The sequence below is a fragment of the Manis javanica genome, chromosome 1, assembly GCF_040802235.1.
Source record: "Manis javanica isolate MJ-LG chromosome 1, MJ_LKY, whole genome shotgun sequence".
Lineage (NCBI taxonomy): Eukaryota > Metazoa > Chordata > Mammalia > Pholidota > Manidae > Manis > Manis javanica.
Window position 1 is genome coordinate 206,081,897 of NC_133156.1, and position 21,832 is coordinate 206,103,728.

The 21,832-nt window shown below is 34.3% G+C and overlaps 1 protein-coding gene across 2 annotated transcripts in view; it reads left to right on the forward strand.

Moving 5' to 3' along the window:
• The window catches only part of SRBD1 (S1 RNA binding domain 1), a 202,996-nt gene that overhangs the window by 164,232 nt on the left and 16,932 nt on the right, over positions 1-21,832 (forward strand). The window contains exons 17-19 of one of the 2 annotated variants that reach the window (XM_073213612.1): positions 9,635-9,741; positions 11,015-11,191; positions 17,877-18,056. In XM_073213612.1, coding sequence (XP_073069713.1) covers positions 9,635-9,741; positions 11,015-11,191; positions 17,877-18,056 — 464 coding nt within the window. Of the gene's footprint in view, positions 1-9,634; positions 9,742-11,014; positions 11,192-17,873; positions 18,057-21,832 lie in introns of both variants that reach the window. The other variant, XM_073213619.1, reaches the window with a different exon arrangement.

Sequence of the window (21,832 nt, forward strand, 5' to 3'; positions counted from 1 at the left end):
GATATTGACCAACAGGTCATTATGGTTCTTTTTTTTATCCTCTTTTATCTGTTCTTCAGATAAGATAATTTTTGTTGATCTCTATTCATGTTCATAGACTCTTTCTTCTGCTTATGTCCAATCTGCTGTTAAACCTGTCCTGCAAAATTTTTTTTTTCAGGTTCTATATTCTCAGGTTTGGAGTAAACTTTTGGTAATTTATTATAATTCCTATTTCTCTGCTGCTATTTCCCATCTGTTCATTTATGACCATATTTTCTTTTAAGCCTTGAATCTGTATTGAAGTTCATGTCTACTGTTTCCAGTATCTGGGTTATCCTAGGTTGGTTCCTATTGACTGATGGTTCTCTGTCCACACTTTGTTATGGGTCATGTTTGCCTGATGCTTTGTATGTTTAGTTATTTTTTATTGTATGGTGGACATTGTGGATGTTATGTTGTTGAGATTGCAAACTTTGTTTTCTTTTAAAGAATGTTGAATTTTGTTCTGGCAATCAGTTAATTTACTATGAGAACAGATTGAATCTTGTAAGTGTTTTTTTCTTTAAAATAAACTTTAAACTTTTTTTAAGCTTTATATTTAGAACAATTTTTAGGTTCACAACAAAATTGAGTAGAAAGGCAGAGGGCCCTTATACCTCTTACCTCATATATGCACAATCTCCCCCACTATCAATATCCTCCACAGAAGTGATACACTTGTTAAAATCAGTGAATATACATTGCAACATCATTATCACTCAAACTCCATAGTTTATATAAACTCACAGTTTGCTCTTGGTGTTGTACATTCTGTGGGGTTTGACAAATGTAAAATGACACATCCACCATTATAATGTCATACAGAGCAGTTTTACTATCCTAAATATCTTCTGTTCCTCTGATTCCCTAAAAATCTGCTGATTCCTTCCTTGCTTCCCTCTAGCCTCTGGCAACCACTGATTTTTTTTATTGTCATCATAATTTTATCTTTTCTAGAATGTGATGAGTTGGGCTCATACAGTATGCAGCCTTTTTAGATTGGTTTCTTTCACATAGTAATATGCACTTAAGGTTCCTCCATATCTTTTCATGCTTGAATAGTACATTTCTTTTTAGCACTAAATAATATTCCATTGCTTGGATGTACCACAGTTTATTTACCTATTTACCTACTGAATAACATCTTAGTCACTTCCAGAATTTAGTAATTATGTATAAAGTTGTTTCTGTCTTCTGGAAGAGACTGCAGGGAATTGATATAACTTCTTCCTTAAATGTTTAGTAGAATACACATGTTAACCCATCTGGACAAAGTTTACTTATAAACTTTGTTAGGTTGGGTGTAGAGTAGCCCTCATTCTAGGACTAGAAAGCTTTCCACTTACAAGGTCTGGCCTCTGGGGAATCAGTGGAATACCTGGGTGTTCAGCAAAATCTCCCCACTGTGGCTCGTAGGGTATCCTTGTCTCCCAGCTCTGTGCAATATCAGGAATCTATGTACAGCCTGAAACTCACAGGCAACTATTTCTGCCTGGTGTTACAGAGTCTTGTCCTGGCTCCTTGAGTGTATTTAGCTAAATACTTTAGCTAAATGCTTGCATGGTCTCATTCAAGTTTCTGGAGTTTTGCTGTTCAAAGCTCCATTCTCTCTGTTTTCCTACTCCTAAATTCCAGTCACTTTAGCAGTCCTGCACTCCAGTTTCTGCTTTACCAGCTCAGTAAGACTGTTGTGTTTTGCTTGTACCACCTCCTCGTACCGCAGTCTGCAAAGTGTCCTCAGAGGTTGTGGGCAACTGTGGGGCTCATCTTATGTAGTTCCCCTCTCTATGGAATCATAATCCTATACTGCCTGTTGTCTAACATCTAAAACTAACTTCCAAATACGTTTGCCTAGTTTTTTAGTTTATGGTAGGGAAAATACTCTAGTACCTATTATTCCATCATAGCTAAAAGTAGAAGTCTTGTTTGTTTGTTTTTTTTAGAAATGTCTTTGACTAGGTTTAAGGTCACATATGTAGGCCAAGACTCCATAAGGCCTAGCACAGAAAAGTTGCTGGAACTTTGTGAGCTGAATGGTGATTCCAGAGGTCATACACTGCCCTGGAAACAAGGAGTACTGGCCATCCAGAGTGGGGAGACATCACTGAACAACTGTGGGTACTCCTGTGAGACCCTCAGAAGAGCCATGTCTTAGGAATGGGGCTATTCTAGCCCTGGAGTCATAGTGGAAGGTTGGGTTTTAAAAATTAGTTTCCATTTGTCTTGTGCAGAACAAAAAAGATAGTCATTGTCCCAGGGATCTTTTCTGTCAAATTGGCTTGAATAAGTTGATTTATGTTAAATAGTAAAAGTTAATACAAACTGGGTGCCTTAATACTGAGGTGGTAATAAAGGAGTCTTTGGCATACTTTCTATGTGCTTCATTACAGGAGGAGGATTTACAAAGAGAATCTCCTTCTGTTGTTACATTTTCTCCTCTTATGTTCACTGGCCATACTTTAATCTGTTTCCAGATCTGGAAAAATCCCTCTAGTGCTGAAAGACTAATGCCCTTTGCCATCTTAATCCCAGAACTCTATAGGCACAATGAGTTGTTCACTGTGTAGTTTATTCATTTAAAAAATAAAAATGTTCTGCTAATGTTAAAAGTACTTGTTTTTAAAAAGAATGTGCTAATGAAGAAATATATTTTAAGAAAGTATTTGTCCTGACACATGTAAAAATGTATGATCCAGTAGAGCTGGAATACATAGGTTTTTAAACGGGTCAATACTGTTTCTATGGTGCTGAATGTTGTCTTAGTCTTTGAAGGGAGTATATAAAGACCTCTTATATAGTGGATTTGAAGAACTGGAGGAGGAGCTACTCTTAAGCACACATATTCTGTTTTCTCAAATGTTTTCCATTCTATCATCTTCTGTCTTTCATGGGTCATTCAACACACACTCCCCAGATGACTTCTTTAAACTGTCACATTTCAATCAAAGAAAAGTAGATGCGAGACAAGGAAATACCCTTGCTTTATTTGAAATTGGCTAGACCCTCCCATAAAACTTCTGTGCATCTTTAATTTCTAACTGCTTTTTGTACTTTGGCACTAATAAGAGACAGGAAGGGACATGAATGAGCATTGCTAAAGAAAAATACTCAAAAATATTGCATCAGAAAACCACTGGGAAATAAACTTAAAATTTAATATGGTATAAGCAAAGTGAAATTTCGTTGCTATAGAAGCTATAGTCCACAATGTTTCATCTGGAAGGACTTTTTAAAAATAATCGAGATAATTTTAGTGCTTCAGGACAGAAAAAAAGCAATTTGGATCAGCAATTCCTCAGAAGTTTGTGGTAGAGTAATAATAAAAATGTGGATTCTGACCTCAAGAAAGCTGACTAGCATAAATGACTGCTTATATTCCTTTTAAAAAATCTCATAAATTTTAGGTAAAAAATATAATGGCCCAAACAATTTTTCCTTAAATTCAAAACAGAGTATTTATACTATTTATTCAGAGTTAGGTAACTTTTAAAAAATGGCAATTCATTTTTCCTGGAATTTAGTCCTTGACAATTAGCACAGTCAGTGTTGGGGTCCCCTTGCCCCTTTTACTAATGCCTGTCAGTGACATGATGTGTCACGTCTCGGCTTTCAGCAAATACAGATTGAGCTTCTCAGAGACATGGGATTCACATACTTTTTCCTGTACTTTCAACACCTAGCACAACTAGCACAGTGTTTGGAACATAACAGTTGCTTAGAAAATGTTTTAGAATGAGAAAATCATAAAGCAACATGCTTCTGCTTTAATGTCAAAGACATTATTGTGGGGACAAGATGAAACTTTGTTCAATATTCCCTCCCCTAAACATATACACTTTTAGAAGATAGTGTTAATTCTAGTACTTTCTAAGCACAAAGTTGGGGAAGAATGTGGGCAAATACCAGGATTATCAATGACAGCAGTCCTTGCAGACATTTTTCTTCGATAAGACTAGCTGCTGGAGGGAATAAAAAATAATTTCAACTCTAGTATCTTGGATCTCTTTTCTTACAGGGCTTTTTGGTAAAATAACTGATTACCTTATGCTTTTTAATGACTTCATAATAGTTACTGTTGTGACTGTTCCATACTTTATTGGTATCAGTCCCTTTTGGATGAATTTTTAGATTATATATACACATTAACACATACATATCTTTGCTCATGTGTCTTGCTCTTTCCTTAGAATCCATTTTTATATAGGAAGATGCATGAAATCATATACATATTTTGTACAGTTGATGTGAGGATTAAATTAGATACTATTACAAAATGTTATAACAATTCCTGACCTTATAAAAATAAGAAAAATCTTAAGAGTGCTTAGTAGTATGGTTATTGTTAGTAGTTCTTATTGTCTCAGTCTTCCCACTAGACTTTGAGCCCTTAGATAAGATGACTGCTGCAGGTAGAAAAATATCAGAGATCCTAACTCCAGGTGGCTTGAACAGTAAGGAAATTTATTGTACTTTGTTAAACAATAAGGAAATTTCTTTACTAGAAGCTTAAGTGGGTGGTGAGTCCAGAACTGGTTAACACAGGATCTCAAGTGTATCATGAAGAACCAGAATGTGTGCCAGCTGCCATCCTCAGTGAGTCAGCTTTCTCTTCAAGTTAGTCTCAATCACATGATACAGTGCTTACCCTGGGTTCAGGAGCCATACTTGAAATGAAAAGAAGAAAAGACCAGCTCTTCATAACGGTCTATATTTAAGAGCAGTGAAGTCTTTTTCTGAAGCCCCCAGCAGATTTATCTTACATTTCATTTGTCATAATTGAATAAATGGGATGGGATCACCATGATTGGCTCAGACCACTATTTTCCATACCTTTTGATCATTACACACAGTAGGAAATATTTTGTGTCATGACCAAAACACCCATCTCACATGTATTTGTGTAATATATGTATATATCTCTCTATACAATTGAATATAATAATTCAAAATAAAAACATCTCAAAATAATGCTTACCTTTCCTACCTAGGATAAAGTTAAATTTTATTGTATTTATATTTAAATATAAGGGTTTTTTAACTCTCAAATATGAAAATTAGGGAAGATTTAATTTAATGTATAGGTATATGGTGTTAATTAATTTGTTCCAGTCCAGAACACATGAAGACAATGAGCAGATATGGTAAACTGTTAAACCTCTTCTTTTAAATTTGATTGAGTCAAGATTGAAAACACTTTTTCACACAAATAGATCATTGTGAGCATAGGTTGATCTTTAGTAATAATTGTTATAGGCAAAGTCATCATTAAGTTCTAGGATTCACAGTACATGAACAACAGGAGTTGGGAAGCCATCTTGAAAGCTGCCCAATGTAAAGTATCTTCAGAGTATAAAAAGATAACCAAATATAATATTTGATCCCAGATTAAATTCTGGACTGAGAAGGAAATGCTGTAAAGTACAATTGGGACAACTGATGAAATTTGAGTATGGGCTGTGTATTAGATAATATTGCTTTGATAACTTTCCTGAATTTAATTATCCTACAGTGTTATGTATGACAATGTCTTTGTTATTTGGAAATACACATTGAAGTATTTATGTGAAGGTAGGCTGTAAGGAAATTCTTTGTACTACTCTTATTGAGTTTCTTCTAAATTTGAGATTATTTCAAAATTAAAAGTTTAAAAATGCCAAGAGAAATTGTTTTTCAAATGAAAAAAAATGTGGTTCTTCTTTCACATATATTTAATGCATAATATGTATGTCATATTTAATCCTTTTAATATGCTGTTGGATTTGGTTTACTAGTATTTTTTTTTGAGGAGTTTTACACCTATATTCATAAAGAATATGGGTCTGTGGTGTTCTTTTCTGGTATTATCTTTGTTTGGCTTTGATATCAGGGTAATGCTGGTCTCATGGAATGAGTTGGGAAGTATTCCCTCCTCTATTTTCTGGAATAGTTTGAGGAGGATTCTTGTTAATTTTTTAAATGTTTGGTATAATCAATCAGTGATCTGTCTGGACCTAGACCTTTGTTTGTTTGGGAGAATTTTGTTTACTAATTGACTCTCTTGTTATACACAGGTCTTTTCAGATTTTCTTCTTTCTTCTTGAGTCAGTTTGGCAACTTCTGTGTTTCTAGGATTTTGCCTGATTTATATTCCTTTGCAGTTTATCTAGTTTAATTTTTATTGAATAATCGTACATTTTTACATTGTGATATGTCTGATTCAGTTTTATGTGAAATTAAACCATGCAAAATAAATCCTCCATAAAACTGCCTTGCCTTGCATATCTGACCTAAGTTGCATTTATCATGATTATGTTTTGAGCAGTCCAGTTACTTCACATCCTTACTAGTACTTGGTATTTCCATCTTTTTAATTTTAGTCATTCTGATAGAGATGTTCCAAGTGTTTCTGTTTGCTTTTTAATTTTGAAGGTTTTAAACTGTTGTCTACAAGAACATGTTAACAACAATACACTGGTAGGAGTGGGGAGGGGAGTGTTTGTCATTTTTATTGAGTTTTATGTATTTGTAAAATCTTTTTTTAAATCAAGTTTATTTTAAAGTCTTATAATTATGTTTTTCAATTTAAAATGTGACTCAAGTCAAAGATCGTTAATTGGAGTCAACATTTTCTCTCAGGTATCTTACTATTAATACTTACGGTCTGTTTGTTGTGCTTTGCTTCATTCTTTTTTTTCTTCACAGTTTAAATGATTCACTCTAAGGACAACTTGTACTAACTCGTTAAAATATTACAACTGCTGATAATTTGAAAAATGCTATATTCACTACCATCCTTTCTGAAAAATACACAAAGCTTGTGACTAAACTTGGTTGAAAGAATCATCATTTTGCCAGTAGATGATAAACTTCTCATACTTTTTTTTGATACATTGCTTCATAACTCTATAAAAAGTAAACTTAAACCTCTCTATCAATCAGTGGTCAAAGTTACCATCATTTATCAGCAGATCAAATGAGATACCTGTGAACAAAACACACGTTCCTAGCCAATGTATGTATTCCTGTCATGATAGTCTCAGATGGCTGCATTATTTATTGCACTGTTCATTCCATGTTAAGGATATGTGTGACATGCTCAATATGGTCTATATAATTCTTTCTGGATTTTTTTATACTGATGGCAAGCCACCAAATTAACTTTATGACCTACTGAGATCACAACCCTCAGTTTGAAAACCACTAGTTTTAAGCAGTCATTATCATCTGCTGGAGGTGGAGCCAGCTTCCCCAAAGCATACAGCCTGACAGAAGTTGGGAGATTTATGAAACAAAATCAGGCTTCTGTTTGGAAGGTGGAAAAGGGGGTTAGAAGTTAGATAGGCAACCAAAATTGTCTGTTATAGCAACTGCTATTCATTTAGATTTCCTAAGCATCTGCTGTGCTTTGAGTTATGTGGAGTTGTTTGCCTTTATTCTGATGGCTCCCAACTAATACTCTTTCCTATTTGTTTATAGTTTTGTCTCTTTCCTCAGATTTGTTTTCCTTCTTGCTATTATTGTGCTTGCCTCTACATTGTCATCCATCTCCTACACTCTTTTTTTAAAGTCGTCTTTTAATTTCATTTCTTATCCACTTAGCAGTGAAAAGACTATCCAGCTTCTTAAAAGCTATGGCTCAGAGTAATGTAATTCTCTGCAAGGTCTTAAGATTTCTCTTTATGATCTATTTCATGATTATATTTACTTACTAGATTTTTAAAATTACATCTATACTTTTTAGCTATGGCCTGGGTAGTTACCAACAAGGTTTTCTCTGGAACACAAAAGTACTCCACACTAGTCTTCCAGAACAAAAACTTCTACTGTTATTAAATGATAATAGTGTAATCACAATAACTGGGGACTCTATTTACTATATTGTTTTCCTTAAGAGCTTAAGTTTATCAAGGCTATCCTTGTTTCCTTGAGACATGAGGAGAAGAGAAGGATGCTGACCCACAATTTCATATCTGGGAACAAGTAGAGGCTCTTTAATTTTAGAATGATGAATAACATCAAGTGTACTACGAAGCATTCATTGTGGTAATGTGGCTTCAATTAGCCCAAAAATATTTACTTTCACATACTACATTATGTGAACTCTAAGAGGCTTTTTTTCCCACATTGTATCATCTCTGAAATCAGAATGCGTCTTGTAATTAATGGTGTCCTACAGTTGTTGTTGGCCCTGTGGCAAATCGGAGTGTAGCATCTGCATATATTTGATTGTCAGTCCTGGAGACATGACTGACCTGCAAACCTTTCATTGTTCTAGTTAGCAAACCATTGAACAGCAAAACATTTAAGGACCTTTAAAGGAAAGAATAGGAGTTTTGTTGCTGTCCAAAATCTCCTCTGTTGATGCTTTCTGTTAAGTTTAACCTTATAGAATGAGCAATGAAGCTTGGAAAAAATTCCCAGAAACTATAGAGTATTGTTCTTTTAAGAAATGCTGCATTACCTAGGCCCTTGATAGCATGAAAGACAATACTGCATGGAAAACTTGGACATCTGTGCCTGAGTAACAAAGCGATTAAGACGAGTTGAATGTTGAATGTGAGGAAATTTTAGTAATACCTTAACCAACTTTGATTGCTTGTGTTTTCCTATTTATCCATGTATATATATGATTTTAAAACTTTCTAAATAATTCTAAAAGAGCTCTTCAGAAGAATGTGTCAGCTTTGTGGGAGTGGATATTAACATCTGTTCAGAAGTTTTGTTAAGGTGAGATAAGAAGTCTGTGACTGAAGATCATAAAATCTTGAGTTTAACTGGCTATCCAGTTCAAATTCAGGTAGAACACATGTATAAAGTATAGTCACATTGTCAAGTATAGAAAATCTATGAGTTCATACATTGCTTTAGGTAAACAGTATTTTTAAACAATATTTAAAAAATTAAAAATTCAAAGCAATAAGGAATCATTATATTACGGTTTAATTGGCAGTATGTGTTCTTTCATAGTGGTACATAATATGATGCTTCTTATAAGCAGTAGTGTCTTTAGTTTGAAACATGAAACATGAGACTTTCATTTACTGTCAAACTAAATTGAATATTGATATACTGCTGCCTATTATAATTTAACACTTCTCTTAAGAAGAACTAAGGGACAGAGTACATACACAAGTGAAGTTAACACTACAAGGCAGTGTTTAAAGGATAGAGACCAGTATGTGTCCAAAAAAAAAAAAAGACCAGTATGTATCTAGTGTGCCTCTGGAACTGGTAGCAATAGCATTACCTGGGAGCTTCTTAGAGTGCACATTCTCAAGCCTCACCCCAACCTGCTGAATTAAAAACTCTGAATGTGGGGCCTGCAACCTGTTATTTCAACAAGCCCTGCAGATGATTTGATTGCAGACTAAAATTTGAGAACCACTGCTCTGGCAGAATTTTGTGGAAGGGAAAAATACTGGTACTGTATATTCCAATCAAGTGTATAAGTGATTTAGAGAGTAAGAAAACACAGATTCTTTAAGTTCAGGTATCATCTGCTAAGTGTGATTAAGACAAATGAAGAAATTTACTATGTTGTGTCTCAGCCATCTCCTAGTATATAGGCAAAGTAATGGAATAGTCTAAAAACTGCATGTCACTTTTGATTGATATTTGATCTTTGTCTTTTTAGCATGATGTATCTCAGACTTTACTCAAGGCAACACTGGACAGTGTTGTAGAAGAATGTGTCAGTTTTGTGGGAGTGGATATTAACATCTGTTCAGAAGTTTTGTTAAGGTGAGATAAGAAGTCTGTGGCTGAAGATCATAGAATCTTGAGTTTAACTGGCTATCCAGTTCAAATTCAGGTAGAACACATGTATAAAGTATAGTCACATTGTCAAGTATAGAAAATCTATGAGTTCATACATTGCTTTAGGTAAACAGTCAGAAGAAAAGACATCATTTAAGAAAAGAATTGCAACAATTTGCATTATCATTTTTAATATTGAAAATCTAAAGTGAAGAGCTTATGGTAACCATTGAGTGCATTAGTGTTGCTAATAGAATTTAAATAAGGTTAACGTTGAAAAGTGCTTTTTTCCACCATGTGAAGGTAGATATTTTTACTAGTTCAGTCTCTTGCATGCATCTGTCAAAGCTGGCAGTAACCAAAAGGTAAATTCTGAGGGTTCAAGGTATGGTTTACCACATTTTTACCTTGATTCCACAAGTTACATATCACAATGTCCATCGTACTCTAGCACATGTTATATACTTTTATCTTTTTTTCCTGTGGTTATAGAAGAGCTGCTTTTTTGTTCATAGTCTTATACAAGTCTGCTGATTCAGCATGAAGTTCAGGGCCTTGGGAAAAGATCAGGACCTTTTTGCTTTGAAACTATTATAGCAGAAAATGTTCCTTACATTTTCAGGAGGTGCTTTTCTAACATAGCTACAAACATTCCATAATTCCATACATGGAATTCTATAATAGAATTAAGATTCTCTTAAATAATAAGCTTTTACTTAGCACCAAGCAAACTAATGATATAGTTCTTACAGTTTTATACTAACCATATAAATGGATAAGTACCTTTCTATAGTTCATGTCTTGACAGTAACAGAACAGGCTAATAAAAAACACAAGATAGTACAACACACGTGTAATGATAGTAACTTCTGCTGCTAACTCACTTGTAAGCCTAACAGAAATAGGCAGAATTATTACTTCATTCAGAAATAGAATGTAACTAGTGTAAAAATATTGTGGGGAACAGTTCTTTTTCTTGTACTAGTAGTAACCAGTTTTCCAGCATCTTTTATGACAGGTACTGGTTTTGTCATTATTTTGCATTCTGTTGTCCTTCTTGCCTCATGGCAACTCTTTCCCCTTTGTCTTTTTTACTTAACTACCTTTTTAATTAACTTAAAGACACATGACAATGTGTAATTATGATTTTTTTATGATGCATATATTTTATATCTTTGCTTTTTCAGATGAGATCTTCTCTTTGATTTTTCTTAGGACATTATATCTGCCATATTACTCATTTTGTTTATATTTTTAGGCATATTGCAGGACTCAATGCCAACCGAGCCAAAAATATTATTGAATGGCGAGAGAAAAATGGGCCCTTTATCAATCGAGAACAGCTGAAGAAAGTGAAAGGGCTGGGTCCAAAATCCTTCCAACAGTGTGCTGGCTTCATCAGAATCAACCAGGATTATATTCGAACATTTTGCAGGTGATTACTAAGGTGTACACTTTTGGGTCCTTATCAGCTTTGTATTGTAGTGTTGTTACCCATCCTACTCACTTGCATAAGGCCTAGGTGTCCATCTGTTCATTCCTTAATTTGATACATGTTGACTGTCTGACCTGTACTAGGCACTGGGAATACAGCAGTGAACAAAATCAGCACATTCCTTGTTCTCATGTAGTTAAACTTAAATGTGTGAGACAGACAATAAATAGTAAAGTAAATAGTTTCAGATATAATAAGTTATAAAAAGTAAAACAAAGAGATGTGATGCTGTCTTGGGGAGCAGTACAACTGCTTTATATGAGTTATTCATTGAAAAGTTACTTGAGCCAAGTTTTGAACAAAATGAAGGACCCAGGCACAAAGGGGTTGCAAGGAAAGCATTCCATGCTGAGCAAATAGTCTGTATGCAAGGTCCTAACTCAAGACCAACTCTGGTGTATTAAAGAAATGAAAATAAGGCCAGTGTGATTGAAGTATCACATGTGGGAAGGACTGGTACAAGATGAGGTGACAATGAAGCCTTCACAATGGCCACTTCATATGCACAGCTGTTCCCCTAGGTGTAGTTGGACTTGCCCACTCTCTCATCACTGAAAACTGACCAGAGCATTATCAGTTGTGTAAATTAAGAGCTAAAGTATTGCTTTCTAATCCTAGTAGTGCAAAAGCAAAGAAATTGGGTAAATGTCTTAGCATTTTGTAATCATGAAAGAATAGCTGTTTATTTATTTGCTACTTTGGGACTACCTGGCTCATTCATAAGTTTTTTTTCTTTTCTTTGGACAAATTACAATAAAGGTAATATGGAAAAATGATCCTTATTCTGGAAAAGACCCATTAAGGGAAAATCAGCCCCCCTAGATATAGAATACATTATAAAGCTATAGTAATGAAATAGTTTGGTTTTTATGTAGTAATAGATAGATTAGTCTGAAATCCACCAAAACATAGACAGAATTTGGTTTCTGATAAAAGTCAAGTAGTGAGGACAATTGATTAATTCTCCAATGATTCGCCTTAAGACAACTGCTAGGAATTTGGTACATGTGGGGGGAAGCTGTAGTTCCACCTCATACCTTATATCCAGATAAATTCCAGATGGATTGTAAACTGAAGTGGAAAAAGTGAAACTGTAAAAGCACTAGAAGAAAACATGGGTAAATTTTACAGGACATTAGAGTGGTTAAAATTCTAAGAAGACCACAAAACCCAGTAGCCAGACATGAAAAAAACAGGATAAAATAATCCCATGTTTCTTAGCTTATATGTTTTTTCAACATTTGGTTAGAAAATTCAAACAGTATAAAAAAGAAAAAAATGAAAGGGCACCTCAACCTCTCACTTCAAAATAGTCTCATATATTCCTTCCTAAAAATAAATTTTTATCAGCTTGTGTGTATTATTTTAAAAGACATATGGAAGGGATCATGCTGCATGCACAAGTTCTGAAAATTGCTTTGTTTCAGTAATGTGTCTTGGAACTTTTTCCAAAGATTGCGTATCAGTTTATATCATTTTTTTAAATATCTACATAGTATTTAACTTAAGTGTGCCATAATTTATTCAGTGCCATTTTTGATCAACATTTGGTTTGTTTTAGAGTCTTTAGTTTTTCAGCTGATAATGAAGTCCTTGAAGATTCATGACTGTTAAATCTTCTTGATAGAGCATACTTTACTCATACTGGGCTATTGCTGTCTCATTGAATGTTTTTGCTTTGAAATATATTTTGTTTGCTGACTGTGTCACTAAGTTTGCTTTTCAGAATATGCTTGGTATTTTTTATTTTCAAACTTTCTGTGGCATTTAATTTTTTATTTGATTTTTATAAACAAATTTCATAATTTTGCTTAATCTTAATATATTCATATTTATTACATTTATTGATTATTTGGACTTAATTTTCCAACTGTTGTGTTTGCAGTTTATTGTGCTTTTATAATTCTTCTTCTTTCATGCTGTTTGTTGGGTTTATCAGTTAACAAATTTTCTCCTTGTTTTCCCATCTCATCCTTATCTCCCCTTGGTCATTTATCTTACTTCTTCTGGTGATTATCCTTAAATTTGATTTGAGCTGACCTCTGGAGTGTCCGTATCTGTGTCCTCCTGGAGGAAACTACAACCTTAGTTCTCTTCCCAGCCTTCCTCCTTTCAACTCTATGTCCCTTGATGGGATGACCTGGGATTTTAGTTTCCAACTGTCCTTTACATGTATTTTTTTTTACATTATTCATAAGCAATTATTTAACTTAGTAAATTGTTATGGTTTCTATGCTCATCACTGTCTCTTGTAACCAGATTATCATTTTTCTTGAATTCATTGTTTCTGCTGGAGTATATCCTTAATAATAAATTCTTTTCAGAGAAGATATATGGGTTGTACTTCAGTCTTTAAATGTCTGAAAATTACTTTAATTTGCCCTCATATTTTTTAATGTTAGTTTGGCTATGCATATTATTCTAGGTTCAAAATCACTTTCATTCAGAACTTTCAAGATATTATTCCAAGTTTCCACACAGTATGTCAAATCTGAGTCTTTTTCCATTCATTCTATTTTTTTTAAATTTTTTATTAAGGTATTATTGATATACACTCTTATGAAGGTTTCACATGGAAAAACAATGTGGTTACTACATTTACCATATTATCAAGTCACCATCCATACCCCAATGCAGTCACTGTCCATCAGTGTAGTAAGATACCACAGATTCACTATTTGCTTTCTCTGTGCTACACTGTTTTCCCGGTGACCCCCCCACACCATGTATACGAAACTTAGTCCTCAAAGCCATTCTCCCTCCCTCCCCACCCACCCTCCCACACCCCTCCCCTTTGGTAACCACTAGTCCCTTCTTGAAGTCTGTGAGTCTGTTACTATTTTGTTCCTTCAGTTTTGCTTTGTTGTTATACTCCACAAATGAGGGAAATCATTTGGCACTTGTCTTTCTCCACCTAGCTTCTTTCACTGAGCATAGTATCTTCCAGCTCCCAGCCATGTTGTTGCAAATGGTAGGATTTGTTTCTTTCTTATGGCTGAATAGTATTCTATTGTGTATATATACCACATCATCTTTATCCATTCTTCTACTGATGGACACTTAGATTGCTTCCATATCTTGGCTACTGTAAATAGTGCTGTGATAAACATAGGGGTGCATATGTCTTTTTGAGTCTGGGTAAATTCCAAGGAGTGGGATTCCTGGGTCAAATGATATTTCTATTTTTAGTTTTTTGAGAAACTTCCATATTGCTTTCCACAATGGTTGAACTAGCTTACATTCCCACCAACAGTGTAGGAGAGGTTACCCTTTCTCTGAATCCTTGTCAGCATTTGTTGTTCTTAGTCTTTTCGATGCTGGCCATCCTACCTGGTGTGAGGTGATATCTCATTGTGGTTTTAATTAGCATTTCCCTGATGATTAGTGATGTGGAGCATCTTTTCATGTGTCTGTTGGCTATCTGAATTTCTTCTTTGGAGAATTGTATCTTCATATTCTCTGCCCATTTTTTAATTGGGTTATTTGCTTTTTGGGTGTTGAGGCATGTGAGTTCTTTATGTATTTTTTGTGTTAACCCCTTGTCAGATATGTCATTTACAAATATATTCTCCCATACCTTTTTGTTCTGTTGATGGTGTCCTTTGCCATACAGAAACTTTTTAGTTTGATGTAGTCGCATGTGTTCATTTTTGCTTTTGTTTCCCTTGCTCGAGAAGATGGGTTCAGGAAGAAGTTGCTCATGCTTATATTCAGGAGATGTTTGCTTATGTTGTCTTCTAAGAGTTTTATGGTTTCATGACTTACATTCAGGTCTTTGATCCATTTCAAGTTTACTTTTGTGTATGGGGTTAAACAGTGATCCAGTTTCATCCTCTTACATGTAGCTGTCCAGTTTTGCCAACACCAGCTGGTGAAGAGGCTGTCATTTCCCCATTGTTTTTCCATGGCTCCTTTATTGTATATCAATTGACCATATATGGTTGGGTTTGTATCAGGGCTCTCTAGTCTGTTCCATTGGTCTATGGGTCTGTTCTTGTGCCAGTACCAAATTGTCTTGATTACTGTGGCTTTGTAGTAGAGCTTGAAGTTGGGGAGCATAATCCCCCCAGCTTTATTCTTCCTTCTCAGGGATTGCTTTGGCTATTTGGGGTCTTTTGTGGTTCCATATGAATTTTTTGTTGTTGTTATCATTAATCTACAATGAAGAACATTATGTTTACTAGGGTCCCTCCTTCACCAAGTCCCCCCCACAAACCCCATTACAGTCACTGTCCATCAGCATAGTAAGATGTTGTAGAATCACTACTTTTCTTCTCTATGTTGCACAGCCCTCCCCATTCACACCCCCCAAACATTATACATGCTAATTGTAATAGCCCCTTTCTTCTCCATATGAATTTTAGAATGATTTTCTCTAGTTCGTTGAAGAATGCTGTTGGTATTTTGATAGAGTTTGCCTTGAATCTGTAGATTGCTTTAGACAGAATGGCCATTTTGACAATATTAATTCTTCCTATCCATGAGCATGGGATGTGTTTCCATTTATTGATATCTTCTTTAATTTCTCTCATGAGTGTCTTGTAGTTTTCAGAGTATAGTTGTTTCACTTCCTTGGTTAGGTTTATTCCTAGGTATTTTATTCTTTTTGATGCAATTGTGAATGGAATTGTTTTCCTGATTTCTCTTTCTGCTAGTTCATCGTTAGTGTATAGGAATGTAGATTTCTGTGTATTAGTTTTGTATCCTGCAACTTTGCTGAATTCATATATTAGATCTAGTAGTTTTTGGAATGGATTCTTTAGGGTTTTTTTATATACAATATCATGTCATCTGCTCCATTCATTCTATTTTTTTTTTTGAGGAGATTAGAAAGATTTATTTGTGTTCAAACTGAGATCAAAGCTGTACATTTGTAACCAGTGCAGAGAGGGAAAGTAAATCTGTTCTCAGACTTTTTCTTATATATCAGGGGAAAGACTTTTTGGAAGGACAGCAAAGACAAGTGGCTGCCTTGCAATTCTGTTCGTTGAACATGGTTAGTTACTATTTACAGTGAAGGGTCTGACAATGACTCTTGGCCGTTAAGATATGCTTGGAGCCAAGAAACAGATGAATACGAAAACAATCCCATAGTAGAAGCAGGGGACTTCATATTCAGGACATTATTCTGATAAATGCAAAGAGCAATGACCATTATTTATAATTAATACTCGATTTATGATCCTGGTTCTTTTCCTACTGGCTGCAGAATTACAATGTATTTTTCTGTGTATACCTTGGTAACCTATTTAGAATGAATGAGTTTGGAGAGATTGATGATTTAAAAGTAATGTTTTTTTTTTTTTTGATTTACCAATAGTTTTATCCTATCAAGGAGTAATCCCCCTTTTCTTTCTTTCTTTCTTTTTTTTCCTTTTTTTTTTTTTTTTGAGAGGGCATCTCTCATATTTATTGATCAAATGGTTGTTAACAACAAAATTCTGTATAGGTGGGTCAGTGCTCAGTGCACAATCATTAATCCATCTCAAGCCTAATTCTCGTCAGTCTCCAATCTTCTGAAGCATAACGAACAAGTTCTTACATGGTGAACGAATTCTTACATAGTGAATAAGTTCTTACATGGTGAACAGTACAAGGGCATTCATCACAGAAACTTTCGGTTTTGATCATGCATTATGAATTATAAACAATCAGGTCAAATATGAATATTCGTTTGATTTTTATACTTGATTTATATGTGGATCCCACATTTCTCCCTTTATTATTATTATTATTTTTATTTTTAATAAAATGCTGAAGTGGTAGGTAGATGCAAGATAAAGGTAGAAAACATAGTTTAGTGTTGTAAGAGAGCAATTGTAGATGATCAGGTGTGTGCCTGTAGACTATGTGTTAATCCAAGCTAGACAAGGGCATTGAAACATCCATGGATGCGGAAGATTTCTCTCAAAACAGGGAGGGTGAGGTTCTAAGCCTCACCACTCTTGATCCCCAATTTCTCACTATGGCCCCCCTGCGACTGTGCCTTTCTTAGGTTGTTCCTCCCTTGAGGAATCTTACCCGTCTCTGGCTAACCAGTCATCTTCCGGGGCCATACAGGGAGATGTAAAGTTGGTAAGTGAGAGAGAAGCCATATTGTTTGAAAAGGTTAGCTTTTTACTTCTTTGCAGATTTATGCCCCGTGGCTTCTATGCCCAGCACTTGCCTCGAGGTATCTTTACCACCTGGAGGAATTATGATGCTTGGTAAATTCAATATGAGGCACGAATTCTATTTAAGGGTTGTAATTAGGAAGGAAGAAGAAAAGCTATAGAGGTAGCATCATTCATTCTATTTTTAACTCAGTAGTTTTTCTTAATTTGAGAATTTGTATTTTTCTTCAGCTCTGGAAAATCTCCTCTTTCCCTTTATTTCTCTCCATTTTTCTCTGTTCTTTCTTAGAATGTCAGTTATATAGGATGAATCAGTTAGGAATGTTTTTGGCTTTAATTAACAAAACCCTGTTAACAGTGTTTAAGCAGGTAAGTAGTAATTTTTATGAAGTGAATGGTCAGAATGTGGTTGTACATATTTGTATGGCAGAGAAATAAGCACATTTTTTGAAGACTTTTCTCTTCTACCCATCTTTACCTCCCTCCTGCTCTGTTTTAAATGATTACAGTAGTCAGCAAACAGAATCTGCAGGCCGGATTGAGGGAGTTGCTGTGACATCTTCAGCAGGTGTTGAGGTCACAAATGAGAAGCAGGGCAAGAAAAAGAGCAAAACTGCAGCAAATGTTGTACTGAAGCCAAATCCTTTGGATCAAACTTGTATTCACCCAGAATCATATGACATCGCGATGAGGTAAGTCTGAGGCCTATGCGAGAATTCTCCATGTCCAGAATGAGTTCTCTACAGCAAATGGCTTTTGTTTGGCATAATGCAGACTTTAAAAATATGACCATGTTAAACATGACAACATTTTTCAGAAGTTCCGCATTGCTGAGTTATGTGGCACATTATTTTATTTCAGTGAGGAATGAAACCATTACTCCTGGAGCAGTGTCAAGCTAATAAACCCTGGTACTAATGGTGAAGTGTGTGTAATGGAAATTGCATGGCACTCTCCTCTGTTTGTTTTGGAAATTAACAAGACACAAATGACTAGCACCTGGCTTAAAGCTTGTGCTTATCTAAAGATGAAGCCCTTTAGAAAGTAAACAGCCAACTCTCAGATTTCTTAAGAAATATTGCTGTGCTTGGTTATTAGAGTCCGAGAAATGATGTACTTTTAATGAGCATACATAAACACAGAATGGGGGAGGTTTTTGAGTACAAGGGAAAATTTAATGTAAGGTATTTAAAGAAAAAAACTTTAATACCACATTTGATTAGTTTAGAAAATTTTAATTAGGTCAAAAACTGTAACTTGCTGCATAATGAAATATTTTAAGGCTTTAGTGAGTTAAATGATAGTTGGTATAAAAATAATATTTTAACTTTCATTGAATCTAACGTGAAATTTTTTAACTTGTTTTAAAATAATTTATATTTGATTATTTTAATAAATGTAATTTGTTTCCTTTTAAAAACATTTAAAATTCTAAAGACTACATAGCACATTATAGAAAACTTAGAAATTAGGAAAAAAAAGAAGCAAAAAATATTTTGTCAATATCAGAATAAAGGTATCTGTTTTTCTCCCAATATTTCATTATGAAAAAGTTTAAATGTACAGAAAAGTTGAAAAAAAATTTTTACAGTGCATACCTATATACTCACAACTAGATTTTATCATTAAGATTTTACTCTGCTTGTTTTTCCTCTTGTCTATTCATTTGTTCATCAGTCCCTTTTTTGTAAATGTATTTCAAAGAAAATTGTAGGCATCAATAAGCTTTCAAGTAATACTTCAGCATACATATCATTTGATTTCTATCATTCTTAACAGTTTTTTTAGGTGAAATTCACATACAATTGAATCTTCTGTATATTAGCTGAATTTTGGCAAAAAAAAAAAAAACTTATATCTGTGTAACCCAAACCCCTATCAAGATAAAAAAACATTGTCAGCATTGTTCCATTGTACCTCTTCCCAGACAATCCCTGCTCCAGCCTCCTAGAGTTAACCAAGTGTTAACTTTTAGATTGAGCTTGTCAGTTTCTGTTAAAAAACAAAACAAAACTTGATGGGATTATGATTGGAGTTACAGTGAGTCTGTAGATGAATTTAGGAATATTTGTCTTTGTAATATTTATTAAGTCTCTTGATCATGAATTTATTTTTCCATTTATTTAGTAGTTCTCTGATTTCTTTCAACAGTGCTTTTAGTTTCCAGTGACAGGTCTTACGTGTGTTTTATTAAATGTGTTTTATGTTTTTCAACACTGCTGTAAGTGGAATTTTAAAATTTATTGCCAATATGCAAAAATACAATTGAATTTTATAATAACTTTGTATCCTGCAGCCTTGCTAATTTCACTTATTATTTCTGCTAGGTATTTGTAGATTTTTAAAGTTTTCCTATGTAAACAATTAGCAGCAAATTATCTTTTATTTGTTTTTCTTGTCTATTGCAATGGCCAGAACCTTCAAATTGCATTGAAGAGGAGTGGTGAGAGTGTGTATCCTCATCCTGTTCTCAGTATTAGCACATGATTCTCATTTTTTTAATACAAAAAAATTGTAGTCTTATACTGATAGTATTTTCAGTGTTTGTTGTTTAAGAAGATGCATATGCACATGGATTTATAGACTGCTGGCAGCAACTGATGTCTTCGTGGGTACTAAATTAGCATTTTGTTATATGCAAACCAGTGTCTTTTTTTAATGTACATTTTTGTTTGTTTTCATAACGTAGTTCTAATATGGCATACAAGTTTTTTAATTTGCTTCCTAATATACCACAAACATTTTGTTTCTGCATACACCTTTTTTAAAAGGTTAAATAATATTCTATCACATGATTGAACTATAATTTAGTAATCATAATACTAGTAGTGGTTCCTAGTGATTCCTAGAAGTGGAATTACTCTGCCAAAGGGTTTGAAAGTTTCTTGATTTACATTGCCAGGTAACATACTGATTTATAGTGCCACCAGCAATGTTCAAAGCTGAGAAATTTGAATTTCTTCTGTCAGACAGGACTTTTCTGCCAATTTCAAATGGGCCAGTTTCTGCATGTGGAGCATAAAAGCCCTAACAGTGACTTCACCCCTCTCTATGCTTCCTTTGGGAGTTAGCCTTGTTTCTCAGAAGCAGGGTATTGTGGGCTATTTCAGGGGAAATTTCTTCTACATGAAGTTCAACTCCTGGCCCTTAAAATGTGGAGACAAGGCTGGTAATTTATGTAATTAAGCTTACCATCCCCATTATCTACTTTGGAAATATGATAGTCATTTCTGGCTTTCAGGTATACTTAGTATAGTCATCACTCAGTGTAGGTAGTTCATACTTTGCTGTAGTGTATTACCTGTGTCTTCCCAGGAAGAAAAGTCCATTAAGGATATGATTAGATCAATATTGGTTTGACTTCCACTTCCAAAAAAGTAAATTTCTTGTTTTGTTATATCAGAAAACCAGTAGGACCATAAACAGCTTTAAAACCACCCTACCATAATGTCACTCCCGGAAATACAACAAAATGTGAAGGCATTAAGTCTTTTTACTCTTATATTTATGGTAGCCTCACATTCGTATTTTAGAAAATTGAAATAATGATATCTTGTAACCTAAATTAGTCATTTAGTGGTTTAAAAATCTATTTTTCTTTTTCTTACTATTTTTATTATTTGTATTTCTTTTAAAAATTCTTATTTACATGTAGAGAATCTGTTAAACAGAGTGCTTTCTTTAAATTTTACAAAGTGAACCTATTATTCTTTTTCTTGCTTTTATACAAACTGGTCTTAAGATACTTGCTTTTATACATACTGGTCTTAAGATACTTAAGATCAGTTCAGTGTTACCTATATTTTTTTCATATTCTTTATGGCCTCATTTTTACTCTATGATTAATTTTATTCTTGATGATTGTATTCATCACTTGAAATATACAAAACACTGTGGTAGGTTCTAAAGAATATACAAATGAATAAAGGTGATCTGTGTTCTCAAGGAGCCTAGCAAAATAGGGAGGCTAAAGCGTACTCACAAGGAACCGTAACAGAGGTCAGTAATTGGTAACTGCCCTTTGTGAAGCACAAAAGTTGTTTAGAGGTAAAAGAGCTCTTATCCAGATAGGGGTATCTCAAAAGGTTTCATACAGAGGGTGACACTTGGGCTAGGTCTTTAAGGATATCAACTAATAGAAAGAAAAGACATGTTTAAAGGGTTGGAGACAGGAAAATACGACTCAGGTCAGGTTTGGGGAGTAGTAAATAGTCCAATAAAAAACATAACATTCATTAAGGACTTTTTTATTACCAGGCACTGGTAAGAAGAATCTTCATCTAATATAAACCTCACAGCAATCTTATGAGGTTGGTACTATTATTAATCCCACTTCTTTAGGTGTTCAGAGTCTCAGGTGGGTGAAGTAAATTGTCCAATATAATTCAGCTGGTGGAACCAAGATTTGATTTCAGATTTGAGACACTCCAAAGCCTGAGCCATTAACTAGGTCACAATTAAAGAACTA